General features: G+C 40.4%; 1 protein-coding gene across 1 annotated transcript in view; it reads right to left on the reverse strand.

Annotated features, from left to right (window-relative positions):
• Window positions 1-1,053: 1,053 nt before the first annotated feature.
• PDHX (pyruvate dehydrogenase complex component X) overlaps window positions 1,054-17,129 on the reverse strand; it is a 50,269-nt gene continuing 34,193 nt past the window's right edge. Inside the window, exons 6-11 of the mRNA XM_080930854.1 lie at window positions 12,912-13,086; window positions 11,260-11,407; window positions 8,604-8,662; window positions 6,470-6,628; window positions 2,445-2,509; window positions 1,054-1,714 (exon numbers count right to left, since the gene is read on the reverse strand). Of these exons, the coding sequence (XP_080786980.1) occupies window positions 1,456-1,714; window positions 2,445-2,509; window positions 6,470-6,628; window positions 8,604-8,662; window positions 11,260-11,407; window positions 12,912-13,086 (865 nt within the window). The 3' untranslated portion in view covers window positions 1,054-1,455. The remainder of the gene's footprint in view (window positions 1,715-2,444; window positions 2,510-6,469; window positions 6,629-8,603; window positions 8,663-11,259; window positions 11,408-12,911; window positions 13,087-17,129) is intronic.

The following is a 17,129-nucleotide window of genomic DNA, read 5'->3' on the forward strand; positions in this document are numbered from 1 at the left end:
TTAAAACTGAATAACTGAATTAAATATTTTCTTAACAAGAGATACACTGGGGCACTAATTATTTTTGAAGGCTCCTTTGTTAGGGTTATAGTTCATCATGTCACACTCAATACAACTTGTACTACGGAGTCCTCCTCCTGGTGATTTATATCAACTGACACTAAGGAGAAACTTCCTGCGACTGGTGAATTAACTAACATTCATTATCATCCATTTAAATATCGTTATCAGCCAGAGCTGCCAACAGAGAGAAACAGTTCTAAAATTACTGATAATGAGGGATGATTTGGTTCAACCGATGGACTACGCGAAGACTATTTCCCATCTGTTCTCCTTCCTAGGTTTACCCTCTTATGAAACAGAGTCCCTTGAACTCATGGGAATCCTCCTGTCTTAGTCTCCCAAGTACTAAGATTACAGGTGTGAGCCACCGTGGTGAGCTTCTTTGCCACTCTTCAATTTTGCACGTCATATCAAAGGAGACTACAACTCTTTTATTTCCTCATATTTGATTGTACAAGACAAACATGATTACAATGTTTTTAGCAAACAACACTGTATTTAAAACAATACAAACTTACAATGTTTGGTAAGAGAAAACAATTTATTTCAATATATTCCAACTCAGCATGAGAGTGAAGTGCTCGGTGCCGAGGCTGAGATCAACTGCAGTGTTTTAAGTAAAACGCTCTGCCGGCCTCCTCGGTGAGACAGGGCCTCACTGTGCAGCCCAGCTAGCCTGGAAGCGGGCTTCCTTTCTCGGTCTCTCAAGTGCCGAGGTTACAGGTACAAACCCAGCTGCTCCCCCAACTTTATAAGGTCAGATCTCTGAACAAACAACTCTTTTGTTTTTCTTCCTCTGTCTTCATTTCTATTGTATTCTTTAGAGCGTCACAGTGTCATAAAAGTGAAAATTAAGACTGGAAATGTATATATAGCTAAGATACCTGGCTTTATATACACAAAAGATTAATAATGTTGTCACAACCCCTAAGAAAATGTACTTATGTACTAATCCAGAATAAGCTAACTGTACATATTAAATTGTTCAAGTATATCAAGAGCATTGCTTATATATATATATAAAAAGGAGAGGCGCCAATATAGACAGACATCTCTTTGAAGCCCAGTTAAAACTTCAATACGATTAAGGGACAGTTCTATATATTTTTTTTAATTTTACAATATCATACATTCACAATTATTCCAAAAGTTCAAATGAATCGAACATAGAATGTGATTTATATCAGTTTAATGCCTTCTGTACAGCACCAGAGGTTAAAAGTGGATCTGACTAACCAAATGTTCTTTATTAGTCACAGTTTGTCATCACGCATTCTACAGTAAACATACAGGGGAGAGGAAGACATCTCAGGCCAAAAGCTTTCACCTTAAATAAATATGCACTTCACCTACTCCACACTGCACTCCCAGCCGAGCCCTGGTCTCTCAAGGCTAGGCAAGTCGCATGGGATTCTCTAGGTTTGCTTTGAAAGTTTCAAGAAACCTGGTAGCTAGTTCATCATCAACTACTCGGCTGTCACTTGACATTGTGACAGTTATAAGCTGGTGTTGCTGCAGTTGGGGGCTTCCCTCTTCATCCTCAGTGAGCTTCAGCACTGGACGGAATCTCCCAACTGCCAAGATACAGGCCTGAGGCGGGTTAATCACTGCCGTGAACTCATCGATGCCAAACATCCCCAAGTTGGAAATACTAGAGGGGAGAAAACACTGCTGAAGGTGGCATGGTCCAAATTAGGTATGTGCACTTATTGCTGAGCTTTATGCCATGCTACTCAAAGGCCAAAGAACTTGTCTCTCACCACACATATAAATATTATCACTATTATCCAACAGTGCATATTCAACCGGAGGTCCTTATCAGTGACAGAGAAGGAAATGGAAGGTGTGACTAGTGAAGACAGGGAATGCAGCTGTTAGGGTTTACACAGAAACTCGTGAGGAAAGCTCAAGTTCTACACAAAAACTAACTGAATTTATGTTGCCAAGTAAAGGTCAAGATCAACCACACACCAAAAATAGGCCCCAGAAGACTATGGCAAGCATGTGCACGGTGCATTGTAATATTGTAACTGTAACACCTACGGGGAGTAGCAGACATGGCTATGTTAACGGAGAGATTACTTAGCATAATAATATAATACTACTAATAATCACAAGAAAGGAAATGGCTGAGGTTAATAAACCTACCTTGTTTTAAAGTAAGTAAATAAAAGCTTAAGAATGAGGATGCCATTTTAGGATCGCTCATTTCAAATCCAATAGGCTACTGTAGCTGTGAGAGAAAGGCCTAGCTACTAAGGACAATACTTTCTCGTGTCCTGCTATCGGAAAAGGCCCATGATACTGAGACTACATTTTAAAAATGTCTTCAACAAATACACGAGAATGATGCTACTGATAATTAAGAATTTAAATCGTACCTGAAAGATCCCCCTTGGTACTCCTCAGGTAACAATTTTCCATCTCTTGCTTTCTTTGACAGAACCTGAGGAAAAGACAGAGCAGAGTAGAGCAACGCAACACATCCTGTCAGTTAACTGTGTCGCTGGAAATACTGTACAGGGCAGACCGTCCTCTGGAGCTCAGGGCAAGTGCTAGATATTGAAACGTTCATCTAACTAGCAACAGGAGCTCGAGAAGTTATAGCACCACAAGGTTCCCTGAAGAGCGTTGGGGCTCTTGGTTTGCTGTGCAGGGCTCCACGCTTTCTACACAACACTGTGTGCACTCCTACAGGGCTCAAAGGAGGCACTCTTGTCAGTCCAGTAGGTCTTGAAAAATTAGACATATTGCATATGTCTCATTAATTATAAGGATAAGCCTGCCTCTGCCTTTTAATAAAAAAATAAGAATAGCTCAAGACCTAGGGTTTGCTATTATATATAAATATAATTACATATATGGCAAAATTAATTACATATAATATATAATTTATATAGTAACTCTCTATAAAACACATATAAATGATGTAATACAATATTCCACAGATTTGATTTTTGGCTATAATTTGCCTTTAACCCAACACTGATGTCTTTGGGCTCGCTGAGGGTCAAGTAGTGACTTAGCCAGGGGTCCACAGATGTTACCAGGAGGTTCTACTAAAAATACAAATTCTCTGAGCAGTTAGTGAATTCCAAGCATTCCTAGAACTGGTCCATGTCGATGAACACGGTAGTTAACATCAGATAGAACACAGAACACAGAAATGAACTACTTATTACTCTGAGAGGGAGGCAGCAAGGGATATCCTGAGAACAGAGGGCAGAGGTCACGAAGATAACGAAGGCCTGTGAAGTGGTGCTGGAACTGAGCACGGCTCCAGGAGAAGCTGTGCACTGCCAGCATGAATCCTGGGCCAACCTGGCAAAGATCCAGGCCCCACTCCAAAAATATGTTTCCCCTCTGGCCAGCCAGAGCACTGTCTCCTTACAGCTTGCTCACGATGCCTGAAGCCTTGATCTCACATTCCTTCAAGGCCTTTACAGCATCTTCGGTGGATGACTGGTAACTCAGAGCTCTGTTCTTAACTTTGTCTCAGTCACCTTAATCGACAGATCTTAACCTACAGATCTGTCTCCCAGCAGAGCAGCATAGCTCCTAGAGCTCCCGTTTTTCTTCCCTGCTAAGCAAGTCACTGCCACATGTTACTTCCTCAGCTATCCTCTACCCACTCAGTCCTGAAATAGGGAATATGGGGTTTTGTTTGTTTTAGAGAACATCACGGATTTGGAGGAGTAACAGCCTCACTACCAAACAACTCAGTGGAAAGTGTAATGCTAGGCTGTTGGGGGCACAGGCTCTACTCTGGAACCCAGCTGACAGGATTGAACAGGAGATCCACCACTTAACAGCACAGAAGCTTACACAAATTACTGAAGTGTTTTCCTTACCAGCTTATCAATTACATGAAATTATTATTTTGTTCCTGATAGGCTATCTTTAAAGAGTACTGAAGAGACCTAACATTTATGATCGGCTTACAGGAAAAGTTGACACACAGGGCTAGCACGGTGGTGGTGAACATACTATTAGTCCCAACACTTGGGAGGCAGCAGTAGGTAGATCTCGGTGAGCTTGAGGTCAGCCTGGTGTACAAATCAAGTTCTAAGACAGCCAGGACGACACAGACAGATCTCCTTCCAACAAACAGACAGACAGACAGACAGACAGCTATTGCATAGGTTGCCTGCTGGTGGTCATTGCAGCCACTGTTGTTACCGTTAGCCATATAGACGCCTTTCAAATTCTTTAACTAGCTCACAAAACATTCATTTAAGAGATAGACATATTAGTCTATATAATCACAAAATGATTTTACTTCCAGACTTAAAATCACTCTAATCCTTTTCTGTTCAAACACTGTCCAAAGCATTATACTTTTGAATAAGACACAGTATAAAATCTCCATGTATATAAACAATAACAAAATGGCAACTGTATAGGAACCTTCCTCTCACATGGGGACATGACGTGCTTCCCTTTCCTAGGGTAGGAAGCCAAGTTCAACAAGAAAACATAGAGGAGGACACTTACTACCAAAAGAGAGCAGCTGAAGCACAGTCACCAGTGAGATTAAACAAAGCACCCAGTTCATGCCCCGCACCCCAAAGACTCAGCGGCATGCTGGTCTGGGCTAGGGCAGCAGAACCCTTAGCTAGTGCTCAACAAACCGGAAAGGTGCTGGGAGGCTGAGGGGACCTGCTTCCTCATTTCTTAAACCAAGGTTCTTTCAAATGCAAGGACCAGAGAATGCTAACTTCGCTATTTAATGACGTGGTATTACAGTAGTAGAAATTGCTCAGAGTCATTGAAACCGGTAATATTAAAATCTAATGCACACCAAGACTGGAAAATCCCTGCTCAGATCAGTAACTTCCACCTAACATTTAAAAAATGTTTAACACAGTCTCCTTTTACCTTCACAACACTGGAGTACATGTTTCTCAATGGTGCTAAAAATCCTTGGCACACAAAATTCATGAACCTATAGTGCCACTTTGTGGTATTTTAGCTACCCTGTGGTGAACCCTAGGCTGGCAATATTAAGTGGAAAATTCTACACATGAATAGTAAGTTTCAAAGTACATGCTCTTCTGAGGAGCATGACGAAAGCATGCACTGCCTTCTGCCACGCACACTACCAACCTGGAAGACACGGACCAGCCCCTCCACCGACCAGCTCTCCTGGCATCACCACAGAGCTCATGCTCATCCCAGTCATACTGCACTTGAATGTTTCCAATGGCGAGGAAAATGATGCTGGCTGCTCTACTTCATTGTTATGTTAAACTTATAATGTGCCTCATTCATAAAGTGAGTTCTGCACAGGTCCATATGTACATAGAAAAACACATACAGAGTGTTTTCCAATATCTATGAGGGTTCTTTGGAATGTATCCCTTGTGGGCCAAAAGAAATGACTTATGTTATATCCCAGAAAACCAGACTACTGACTTTGACTTTTTAACTGACCTAATTAGTACAACCTTTCAATTAAGAAAACCTGTTGTATTTTAATCATTAAAGATATTAAAGTTTCAACACAAACACTTTAGTGTGAAACTGCTGCCAAAATAATGGCCTTGGGAATTACAGTGGCTGTCAATGTTGATTGGCATGCACCCCCACTTTGTAACATGGCTATGTGCTGGTGACCAAAAAAAAAAAAAAAAAAAAAAAGCCTTCATATCAGAACTTCAAAAATTGCTTTTAAGAGATTCAGGGATCCCTTGGGAATGCCAATTACTTTCAATGGTCTTAATTTACAACTTTAAAAATCTACCTGAAATAAAATCACGCTGACTAATCTTATGTCAGCTTGACACACACTAGAGTTATAAGAAAGGAAGGACCCTGAATTGAGAAAAATGCCTCCATAAGTCCAGCTGTAAGGCATTTTCCTAATCAGTTAATGATGTAGGAAGGCCCAGCTCATTGTGGGTGGTGCCACCCCTGGGCTGGTGTCATAAGTTCTATTAGAAAGCAGGCTGAACAAGTCATGGGAAGCAAGCTGTAAGCAGCACCCCTCCATGGCCTTTTCCATCATCTTCTGCCTCACAGATCCTTCCCTGTTTGAACTGAACAGTGCTGCATAGAAGTGTAACCCACATAAGTCCTTTCCTCCCCAGCTTGCTTTGTGGTCATGGTGACTGATCACAAAAAATAGAAACCCTAACTAAGACTAAATTTTGGACTTTGAAAATTGAGCTTTTGCCCAGAACATAAATGAAGCTGACCTCTAATTTACATACATGTTAATTTTAGAATTTTAAATATTAAATATTCTTATAGGTGCCTCGATAAAAACTGAAAACCTTAAGTACCTGGGATCTGGGATCACCCCTCTTCCGCACAGAAATTACACACACACACATATGCACACAGTCTCTCTGCAGGTGCAAAGATGAACAGTCAACAGTTTGAAAGCAGTCTTCTGGGCACATACCTTTACAGAGTCAGCGATCTCCTGTATGCCCTTAGCAGCAGCATCTTTTATGATTGGTGTAATTAAACCTTTATCTGTTGCCACAGCCACTGAAATGTCAACAGAGGGCAGCTGCTTTGGGCCTTCTCCATCCCAGGTGGCATTAACCCCAGGCATTTGCTGTAAGTAGAAAAGTACATTCTATGAAGGAAGCAGCTTGAGACTGTAGTCAGAGAGATGTGGCCTACATCACTCTTCCTGTGAGTATAGCTGGACATAAGGAAATACAGAAAGCTTTGGATTGGGAAAAGTGAACATTGATTATTGTCCATGTTTGGGAAGAACAAACACTTTAGCAGTATGCACACCTAAGAAAACCCTGATGATATACACGTTCTGAACTACATGACCAATATGAACTTGAAGGGGACAGTGCAGCAGAAAACAGTGGTGACATTTAACTACTTTCCTTTGGGATGAAAACTCAACTTTTTAGCACAACTCTAAAATACATATTAGCAAGCCCTCAGTAAATGAGCCTTCTATTTAAAACCAATTTACCAAGCATCACAAACAGGAGACAGACATTACACACACAGGTACCAATTTAACATGGGGAGAGAACTACCCTGAAGAAGGAAAAGAACATACAAAATGGCTAAATGCCTGGACGGTGTGTATTGCTGTTGCCAAGTATCACAGGACAAAGCTGGGGCTGAACACAGAAACCAAAGCTAGTTTCTCTTCTCAGAAGTTCTGTGCTTACCAATAGCCTGACTCTGCTCTGCCTGTCTCATGTCCCTTCTGCACTCTGAAGGTGAAGTTTTCACTCGATCTAGATTCTTGTTTTATTCCTTTACCTCATAATCAGCCAATTATTCTTACAATTTCTCTGTAATTGTTCATTCACAACAATACTACAATGTGAAAACAGTAAAAACAAGGTTCCGATCCCTCAAAAGACCCTAAGTTCTTCAGATCGTACAAAACAGAAAGAACAAGGGGCTGGGGGGGGGGGGCAGGCTGAGCACACTGCTCCTCTAGAGGACCAATGCTTGATTCCCGGCATCTGGATCAGGTGTCTCGAAGCTGCCTATAACTCCAGCTCTAAGGGATCTGAAGCCCTCCTCTGGAGTCCATGAACACATACACGTATACAAGCCCATATATGAAACACAGACACAAACACACCAAAAATGAAATCTTAACTAAAAAACAAGAACAGGTAAGTCACCCAACAGGTAAGACTATTTTGGAATGACATTTAAGTAATGAATACATAAGGAAGGCCCATCGGAAAGTTAGATTCAAAACAATACTCAAACTCGAACCCTTTTAAAGAATTATTAAAATGAATTCTACACTCAAGTTTTCTAGCCAAACAGACCTAAGAAAAGGAGAAACATGTACGTAACTGGGGAAAACAAACTGGCAATGACACAAGCAAGGAGGTGCTCAGAGCATCTCAGGCAACATCAACAAGGACAACCACAGCAGCCAGAGGCTCCTGGGTACATGGAAACTGCATGACTCGAGCAACTTTCTGGGAAATACACGCTTTAATAATGAAGAGCAGACTGCAGTCAGGAACAGCAATATCTACAAAGGGAAAGGAGAAAGCACTAAGATCTCATCAAAATCAACTAGCTTTGGTTATTTTCAATAGGAATTGTTAAAGTAGAGAACCAGAATTCATTTTGACCAGGCCTCAGGTAACTGAAGTAGCAGCAAAGGTGATGCAGGCTTCTGTTGACCATCCCCCATCCCCAGTGCTGTGGACCATCCCCCATCCCCAGTGCTGTGGACCATCCCCCATCCCCAGTGCTGTGGACCATCCCCCATCCCCAGTGCTGTGGACCATCCCCCATCCCCAGTGCTGTGGACCATCCCCCATCCCCAGTGCTGTGGACCATCCCCCATCCCCAGTGCTGTGGACCATCCCCCATGCTGGCTCTTCTGAGTACAAGGGATCAATCAGTATGAACTGGATCAATGCTTGTTATTCTGCTACAATTACTTTGGGAACTCTTGATTCTCAGTTTCCTTACCTATAAAGCAACTAAGCAAAATAACAGGATATTTTAGTAATAAAATCATACACATCTTAAGCCAAGAGACATTTAAAAGCCACAATTACTTTGGTTTGGCCACTTACTTTAAGAGTAACAGCCGCTGCTCTGATGATAAAGTCATTTACTGAGACTTTAATGTCATCTGAAAGAAGAATGAGTATATTAAAACCAGTATTTATAATACTTTAACACTGACCCTTGTGATATCAAACTTGCAGATTATGAACAAGTCTGGCACACAGTGATGAAAAACACCAGTCTGTTTGCTTTGTAAAGCAGGTTTCCTTTCGGAGCAGAACGTGAACTGCATGAAAGCCTACACTCAGGGATAGGGAGAGGACGCAGCTTACTGCAGGGTGGAGAACAGCCTCTGGGTAACCCAGGCTTACCTTGCTCAGGCCTTGCATTCAACTTTCAGGATTCTTGCCATCACTAAGTTCACTTCTAAGCCCTGATTAGCATTGTGTGAAGGCGCTCAGCAATCACACACATGAACTGAAGAGCACAGTACAACTACAACTAAATAGAAGTCCCAACTACCACAGCTCTGCAGGGCGAACAATCTCTGCATTTGTGTACCGGTCAGTCTTCTTCATTTTCAAATGTCTTTGTTCTGTGCACATTTTATAATACACTGATAATGTCAGAAGAGTAGAGCATGTAAGTATACTAAACAGATGATTGTATTTGTAAAGGATGCTTAAACTTCCCCTTTATCTAACAGAGTGTATGACAAAAAGAATTTAAGACAAACATAATGACCTTTAAGTGTTAAACAGGGTCACCAAGTGGGAGCTGCCTGAGTCCATCACCCTCACCTAGAATTCTGTCTTCTTCCGACTGCAGCTCTTGGAGGCCCCCTGCACTTCATCGCTTTCTTCCCCTTCAACACTGACACTCGCTGGCTTTCCTGGTTGCCCAGACTCACCCAGACTCACCCAGTTTCCTTCTCTTCTCTGTCTACTCATTTATTCTTGGCCCCTCCTCTCCATATTCCTGTGCCCCAGATGGGAACTTTGATTGGTGGTTCTGATGTAATTTAGAAGATGGTTACCATACTCCTAAAATTTCTAATCTTACACATTCAGAGCTTCAGGACTGTACACCCAGTTTCACCTAAGATGTTCCTACCTCCAAAGCAAGACCTCTCAAATCCAATGTATGCAAAGGTGACTTCATCTCAAGTACTTTTGAAAAATTCCTTACTATGAGAAATTTCAAGTCCTGATAATAGTAATTAACACATAATTAAGAAAGTGAATACGGTAATGTACACCTATAATCCTAGCACTGGAGAGCAGGGATAGGATGATCATGAATCTCTGTGGGCTATACAGAGAGAACTTACCGGAACATCCAACCAACCAACCAACCAACCAAAGAACCAACCAAACCCCAAGTATCAATTAAAATCCCAGACACAGTTTCCCTCTTAAACTCTATCAACATTAAAAAGAACCCTATTCTGAAGACTGGAAACATGAAGAAACCCAAGAAAAGAGTGCAAGGGCAGGGGGTATTTCTTATGCACTTACATATAATTACACATAACCCAGACCTGCCTGGGATGCAATCCTCTGTCCCAGCCTCCTGAGTCCACTAACTCAGCAAATGTAAAGAATCTTAACGAAATGTTAATAAATTCAAACAATACATGAAAGAGCTTTGTATGAAGAATATCAGGCTGATTCAACAACTGACATCCAGGCAATAAAATTTGTCATCTTAACCAAAAGAGAAAGAGTATCTCAAAGGATGAAAAAAAAAAAAAAAAAAAAAAAAAAAACCAAAACAAAAAAAAAAAAAAACTCCAAAACAACTTTTTAACAAAAATTCAGCAACTGCTCATGTTTAAAATTCTCAGAATCAGAGAATGGGATTTCCTCAACCTGAAAGAGATCTATAGAAAACTGACTATAAATTCTACAAACCAAATGCTTCTCCCCACTCAAAATCCAGAACACATATCTACACCTCTGGCATTTATAGTCAGTGCAATATGGCAAGAAACAACAACAACAACAAAAAGCACACACACACAAAAAGAGGTTAAAATAAAAACTTAATGCTAACAAATCCATACCTCTCTGAAACTTTATTTTGAAATGTATTTGGAGAGTCAATTTAATTAAATAATCTGAAAGTGTGTTTTGAATACACAATTTAAAAGTGTGTAAAGAAGAGTGCTGTCTAAGACATACTTATAATCCACGTACTCTTTAATCAGTTAAGAGTTTTGTTAAGAACTTTGCTTGTCCTGCTAGTACTATCAAAAGGTATTGAAGATAAGCATTTAGCTTGAGCAAGTCATTCATCTGTTCTTAACAAAACCAACCGACCAACCAACCAACCAACCAACTAACCAACCAACCAACCAACCAACCAACCAGAAAACCCAAGCTAAGGGAGACAAAAAATATAAAGCTTACTTTTACGTAGGACAACAACCCCCAGGCAGTATGTGACCCCATAAGACTATGGGTAGGCCCCATGTGTAGCAGAGAGGGGTGAACGTGGACTGTGATGAGGGCGAGAAGGTGTGTGAGGTGGTTAACTCAATGTTATGTACACAACTGATTTCATGTAGAAAAACCCACTCTCTCCCTGTGCTAGAACAAGCCAGAGTAGAGCAAGGTCAGGTTAGAGAATCAGATTAAAGGCTATACAGCATTTTACAAAGAAGTTCATGATCATCGGACTAGCAAGCTTTCTGCAGTAAGTGAATTCAACTTTACTGACCTTTGACCAGATCCCGTCTAACCTTTAAAACTGCTCCAAGGTCACAGTCAGCAGTAGCATAGGCATGAGGCACAGTACTTTTCGATTCAGTTAACCTCTTAGCAATGACTTTTCGAATATTGCTGGCAGGAATTTCAGTGAATGTGCCCTGCAGGAAAAAAAGGCAATTTGTCTGTTAAAACATAAAACAAATGAAAAAATAAATAAATAAAAACCATTACCCATCTGAAATCCAGTCTAAGAGACCTAGTCATTATATAAAAGATTAATTTTAAAAAAATCACTATTAAAATTCTTTATGCAAAAGAAGAATATAAGAAATCAAAAAATCGAAGTACTTGGCTTGAGTTTATACAGCTAAAGAAAAAATAGCAAAATTTAAACTTCAGTTCTGAATGAGACATTTCGTATTAGCATGTTTAGGTAACTAAAAGGAAACTAGCCTGCCATCACTGTATACAGACATACTGTGTGTACCCACAGATATCACAGGCATGTTGAGTGGGAGGAACACATTATTATGTACATATGTACAATGCACATATGCTCATGTACAGGTGTGTTGATTATGAAAACACAGAAATAATTACCTATCTATCCAGTCACATAGCCTGTACGCAGTTTTTGTTGCAAATGCTGACCACAGGCAAGTCTTATAAAGACCTCCTAGTGTAGAAAAAGGCAAAATACTACACAAGGGACAATCAATGACCATGCATTTCTGTGATTTAAAAATAATCATGAGTATCTTATTTCCTAGGAATTCAAAGTAAACTATAAATGAGGTAAGAAAAATCTCCATGTAATTGTAATATAAATTTCTGTGAAGACACAGGCATCCGATTACGGTTAACCCTGCTCTCGTCTTCTATTCCTGGATGGAACTGCACTCACCTGAGGAGAATAAAAATGTATAATTCATTTCCTTTACAAATGATGTTTGAAGGACTCTGTTAGCAAAATGCTCTGATTGTATGGAACACATCTCTCTATACTCTGTGAGCACCTAAAAGGTTTATCTGCCTCCTACTTTGATCAATCCTCTACAGCCTACTTTAAGGAAGACTAGACACACCAACTTTTTATGTAGACAATATACTATCAATGTTCCTAAGAAAGGATGCCTGTGAAGCTCTTAGTCCTCAGTCCTTTCCAAGCATGATAATGAGCAATCTTCTCTGCTAATGGAAGCAGTGTGTCTTTATTTTCCTTATTTTAGAGACGCACAGGGAAGAAAAATGGGTTAAACAGAAGAACAACAAAATAGCTGTAACATGCTGTCTCTGAAGAAGAAACTGTACCGTGTATGGTAAATTCTAAATAACTCTTAATTCTCTTTAACAAAAATCAAATACACCCATAAAAAGGAGTTACGGTTTATTCTTATATCCAAGGGAAAGTGCCATGACTACAGCATTTATACATGTGGTAAAACGAAGCCAAATCACCATCATACTTGGAAGAGAGTGCCATACAGTTTTATTTGTGCTATGAAATCTACAAGAAAACCAATTGGGGTACTCTCTGTATTTACAGCTTTAAGCTCTTGTTAAAATGGATTTAATGAAAAGTACTTATAAAGCACACAGTACTTGTTTTTATTTCCTCTCTCACATATCTAGACCACAACAGTCTTACTGAGGAAACCTTACCGCTGCGTTAGGTTGCCCAGGGATGGACACTGGTGGAATCATTGGCCGAGGGTAAGACGGCCCCGCTGTGGCCTGAGGAGGCGCAGCTGCTGACAGAGTGGGTGGCGGAGCTGGGGCTGGTCTGAATTCAGTAATCTTGCCCATCTGTTTCAGCTCGACTAACTTGAGTGCATCTCTGGAAATGAAAGGAAACGGGATAACCATGAAGCAACAAGGAATACAAAGAGCCTTAGAAAATGATGCTGAGGTGCAAGGAAGGGAAACTCTACAGCAAATACTGCAAAACCTAAGCAAGTCTTTCCCTACACGGTCTTCTGATTCTTACTAGGTATCCGATGGCTACTCGTAGATTTTCAAAACCCAATTAATAATTTAAATTTCTTTTTTTCTTTTTTTTTTTACATTTTTACAACTTTATTTTAAAAAAAGAGATACATATACAGATTATTAAAAGCATTTCAGCATAAATATATATGAATATTTCTCACAGTACTTGATTTTTTTAAAGGTTTGATAATATGCATTGAAATCTTACTATTTACAATGATCATGAAGCAAATGTAAAACAAAACGTAACATGGAAATAGTCAAAGTTTTTGGTATGTAAAGATTAAACATAATGATTTTTAACCACCAAAAATTGCCACAAGGCTATCTTCTTAGCTCTTGAGTTATTAATGGTTTAAGGTCTAGGTATACCCCACTCCGAGAGGGTGCTATACACTTATTATTATTTTTTTGTTCTAAGATGGACTGAGGCTTCCACTTTTTGCCCCCCCCCCCCCCCGAGCTTCATATAGTCTGTGAGTTGTTTTCTTGGGTATTCAGAGCTTTCTGAGGCTAGTTTCCAATTATCAGTGACTGTGTCTGTTCTTTTGTGACTGGGTTACCTCACTCAGGATGAGATTGTCTAGATACATCCATTTTCCTAGGAATTTAATGAAGTCATTGTTTCTAATAGCTGAGTAGTACTCCATTATGTAAATAATAATTTGAATTTCTAATAATTAGAACCTATTGGGCATATTTGAGGTGACAATTTTCTCTAGGGGGTAAAAAACTTCTTAGTATCTTATGGCAACATGAGAAACAGAATTCTATGGTATGTCTAATCTATTTGATTCATATAACATCTCAGTATTGAGTAAAGACAGCAATTTTTATTAAAAAGTAAACTTGTCTTTTATTGAGAGACGAGTGTCACTAGCTACATAAACGATGTAGTAATTGAAACATTTTACTGTGTGCTCATGAAGGAATTCTCACATGGCATTCAGAGAGCGCCAAGTTCATAATCTCCATGGCTTTCATTGGAATATTTCCCAAATTATTATCACTTAGAATGAAAAGTAAGCTTACATACCTGTCTTTTGTTCTACTTTGTAAAACAAAGGTGCATTTGTTTATAAAGGGATATAACTAAGACTGTAAGAATGCCAAGTTCTCACTTCAGTTTGGTAGGTTACAGTTAGCTATCGACTTTACCAAGCCTAGGAAGGGAGTCTGGGAAGGGAGGCTGGATTAAAGTACTGTAGGGATGGATGGGCATGTTTATAGGCGATTGTCTTGACTGCTAACTGACATAGGAGGGCCAGGCCACTGTGGTGGCACCTTCCCTGTGCAGGTGTTTCTGAACATGTGCTCTTGGAATATTTTAGAGAGCAAACCGAAGGAACAATAGAAATGCTGTAACATTCCAGATTCCCAGTACTGAAGAGCGGGGAAGGAGGAGCCTACCAAGTGTCATGTGTGCGAATACCTTGTATCATCCAGGTGGAAGAGGTGTTACTATTGCTAATTTAGACACACATGGACTCAAAAAAGTTAAGCTCAGTATCTAAGTCAGTCTGTCTCAAGCACCATTCCACTCCAGGTGCTAAGGAAAACATTATACACAACCCTTCCCACCGAGCTTTATTCTACCGGAGTCACCCTCCACTCACACAAACTAGAGCAATGGGATTGCAGCTCTAAAATGGAATAAAGCAAAGTAATGAGCTAGAAAGCAATGCGTGAGAGACAGAAGAGCTGGGGGAGGCCTGGGCAGGCGGACATTACACAGAGTGGTGTGGAGGGGCAGGCAGCTGAGTACACTGGGACACACTGCGTTCAGAGTTACCGACAAAGTCTGTTTCCTACCTTTCTAATAGCCATGGACATGCTACGCAAATCAAGTAAAGTGCAAGCAATGTTTCCTAAGAATTAATCCACGATGAGCAGAGAGCTGGGACTGGACCAGGAATTGGGACGTGACTCATCTACAGCTACTGGCAGGACCTGCTGACAGGGCCCTTCACTCACCACACAAAACTCACTGGACAATAGCTGGAGGCAGGATTGTTTCTCAAAGGGTGGGCCACAGCCTGGAGATAGTGACAGAGTGGCTGAGGGAGTAAAGGGGACACATGTCCCAGGGAGTGATCTGTGGACTTTTAACCAGCTTACTTCTACTTGAAAATCCATCTTTACCCATAATATTTATAACCCAAACCTAAATTATGACTTTTTATCTATGTGTCAAGGTCAATGGCAGCTGACACATTGCTGGAGACTTATGTTATGAGCCAAAAGGCCAGCTAGAAAATGTTAGCACCGATATAAAGTAAGACCTGCTGACTCTGAATGGCGCCTCCACAAAAGGCAAGTAAGTTACAGCCCAACATTATATAGTCCCTTCCCTTTTTATATGAAGTGATTAGAAACTTATTTAGCAAAGTTTATTATCAGCAAATATCAAATACATTCCTTACAGAGATTCTCGCTTACTCAATCAGATCAAAACACACAGAGATAATAAAAAGCTGATGGCTGGCATCTATCTGTACTCATTGATCTACAAGCGAGGGCGCTGACAGTAAACAGTCTCAGCCACACCTCCCTGTCTGCATGACTGCTTTGTCAAACAAGATGCGATTTGGTTTTATGCCTGAAATAAATAAAATTACTGGGCAAACCAGAGCTTGGTGAGGAAAAAAAGTGAAGAGGAGCCATTATTCATAAAAAACCAAGAAGAAAATAATTCTAACCATTGATTTGGAATAAACTTTTATTATTGATTTTATAATTATATAGCCCACGAAGTGCAAATGTTATTAAGTGTTGCTTAATAACAGCCAACAATTTAGCTATAATGCAGAAATAAATTTAATGATTCCTGCCCACCAAATAATTAGATTAAACTGGAAGCACTGCTGGGCATTAAGAACTCTAAAACATGGAGAAAAACAAACGAACCATGTACTGGTACGAAAGCAGAGGGTGCTTGGGAAATTAGCTCAAACAGAACCTGCCCATGCCTCAGAAGGTAGCTCACTCTAGTGCTCACCAACAAATTCTAAAGATTAGACAACTACCTAACACACCAAATTCTGATGCTGTGGTCAACAAAAACATTAAGTGCAACTCTGATTTAATAATTAGACAGTGAAGACATTAAGGCTGACAGGAAAGACTCCTACTGTGCTAATGTGACCGTGGCCTGGCACCAGTCACTCAGGCAGGCTAGCCCGTGCCTGTGCTTCCTCTGGAGCACTCACTACCTTTGTTTTAACATGGAATCTGAGCACCAGCTCTGAGCCTGTGGTCTTCTCCAGAGAGGCAATGGCTCGGGATGCTGATCTTTGATCAGAACGGCTGTCACAGCACCCACCTGCATTCTGAGTTGACAAAAGCAGAAAGAAGATGGCACTCATCATTTCCAAAGCATGTTGCTAAGGCATTCTGGGAGAAGCTTAAGCCAAAGACTCGGGCTCTACAACTCTTTTATAAGAGGGCACTTCTGTAGAAGCCACTGGGGCAATTCTTCTTTCCAAACTTCACTTTAATGTTAAACTTAGCATACAAAAGCAAAGCTTCTTAATACTACATGTATTAAGGACCACTTTTTCTCATGAAGTCTTCTGGAACAGTTGATACTTAAAAGAACAAAGTTGACTTCCTTATGGTAGAGAAGACAATAAAGGCCAGGAAGAGAACTGGGAAATGGTGGGAGAAAGAAGGTGAGAACATCATGAATGTAACGTGTAATACTGTTTCCTTAAGGTATCAAGAGGATAACTATATTATTGTAATTTTAAACAAGTTCTTAAAATATTTGTGCATGCATTAAAATAGTGGCACATGCATTTAGCAGGCAGGAGAAACGCTGCAACACATTCAAAGCCAGGGTAGTCTATGCAGTGACACCCTAACGGGGGGGGGGGGGGGGGGTTGCGGGGT

The sequence above is a fragment of the Micromys minutus genome (assembly GCF_963924665.1).
Source record: "Micromys minutus genome assembly, chromosome: 17".
In the NCBI taxonomy this organism is placed as follows: domain Eukaryota; kingdom Metazoa; phylum Chordata; class Mammalia; order Rodentia; family Muridae; genus Micromys; species Micromys minutus.